The 1,603-nt window shown below is 59.8% G+C and overlaps 1 protein-coding gene across 1 annotated transcript in view; it reads left to right on the forward strand.

The window, feature by feature from the left end:
* RBM19 (RNA binding motif protein 19) overlaps positions 1 to 1,603 on the forward strand; it is a gene marked incomplete in the record, with an annotated part of 174,920 nt that overhangs the window by 30,553 nt on the left and 142,764 nt on the right. The window contains 1 exon segment of the mRNA XM_027773124.1: positions 739 to 939. Within this exon segment, the coding sequence (XP_027628925.1) occupies positions 739 to 939 (201 nt within the window).

A 1,603-nucleotide genomic window follows, 5' to 3' on the forward strand; every position in this document is an offset into this window, starting at 1 on the left:
CTCTTCCCTGCCTATGCCCCTCTGGCGTTCTTCCGTAACGGAGTAATTGCTGACATTTGCAGAGCACTCCCGCTGCCCACGTTTCCACTAACCCACTTAATTAGGTCCCTCCCTGGAGCAGTCCTGGGAAGTGGGTGCTGTGTCCTCGCCGTAGGTGCTAAACAGAGGCATGATTGGGTACCTTTCCTAAGGCCCCCAGCTCACGTCTTAGTTCAGGTTCTCCCAAAAGCCTACTGGGAGACGGGGACTGAAGGGCACATGGTTTTGGGGGGCAGTGCAGCAAACACTGTCGAGGAAGAAGGATAAGGAAGGAGGCCAGGACCGGGCATGCTGGTGCAGGGCACTGCCCCAACCCGAGGGCTCACGCTTCAGAGCTGTCCCACCCCAAGGACAAGGGATGTGCAGACTCCACAGGCTGCCGCCAGGAGACGTTATCCCCTCAGCCCTGAGACACATCATGGCCACCACAAGCCCTGGACGGTGAGGGCTGAGGGCTGCGTCTGGGCACCCGCTGGGTCTGTCATGGCTCAGAAGTGGAGGGGCTGGGATTGACCTTAAGCCCTGCAGAGTAGTCACTCGGCCACGGACCTGTGCTGGGGAAGACCAGCCTCCTGGGGACGCTTCCTACGTGCCCATACTCAGGTCACAGGTGGGGCGTCCCAAGGCCCCCGTGGGTCAGTGCTGGTCTGGGGTGCAGAGCTCCCTGCTGTTCCCCACGGGTCCATCTCCCCCCTGCAGGCCGCAGCAGAGCGAAGCAAGACCGTGATCTTGGCCAAGAACCTCCCGGCAGGCACCCTGGCGGCCGAGCTGCAGGAGCTCTTTGGGCGCTTCGGCAGCCTGGGCCGAGTGCTCCTGCCCGAGGGCGGCGTCACGGCCATCGTGGAGTTCCTGGAGCCCCTGGAGGCCCGCAAGGCCTTCCGCCAGCTGGCCTATTCTAAGGTGATGCTCCGAGACCAGAGTGGGTCTGGGAGGGACGGAGAGGGTGCAGTGAGCTGGTGTCGGGGTCTCAGTGCAGGCCTGGCACCGGGGGCTTGGCCGAGACCCGGCTAGTCCTGTCCCGAGTACGAATGAGACCCTGCTCCCACCCCTCCCCTGAGAACTCCGCTGGGTGGGAAGACTTGAGGGGGACCTTGCCCGTCCTGCAGGGGCCCTCCTGAAGGTGTGCCTCGCTTGGTTCTGGCTTTCCTAGGCTTTCTTTCCCCACGTTAATTCATATCATCCTTCTTGGTAACTTTTTGCTTCCTTGTACCGACAGTAAGATGATTGACGGGGCCAGCAGGTGGCGCAGTGGTTAAGGTGCTGGGCTTCTACATGGCCCACCGCAGTTCAAGTCCCAGACCTGGCATCTTGAAACACATCGGGCACATGTGTGCACATACCCCAAATCCTGAGAGAGCAGAGGAGAAAGGATCGTGGAAATCACCCGCGGGAAATGAGTTCTTCCTTTCTGTCCGTCTCTGTCTCTGGAGCGTGCACGTGCCCTGGAGAGAGTGCAGCCAGCCACCTGCTGGAACTCTAGTCTGCCTCAGTCCCAGCATACGTTACCTCATTTTCTTTTCTTTTTTTTTTTTTTTTTTTTTTTTGGGGGGGGATTTTTCCATTC

The sequence above is a fragment of the Tupaia chinensis genome, unplaced genomic scaffold, assembly GCF_000334495.1.
Source record: "Tupaia chinensis unplaced genomic scaffold, TupChi_1.0 Scaffold000323_1, whole genome shotgun sequence".
Classification (NCBI taxonomy): Eukaryota; Metazoa; Chordata; class Mammalia; order Scandentia; family Tupaiidae; genus Tupaia; species Tupaia belangeri.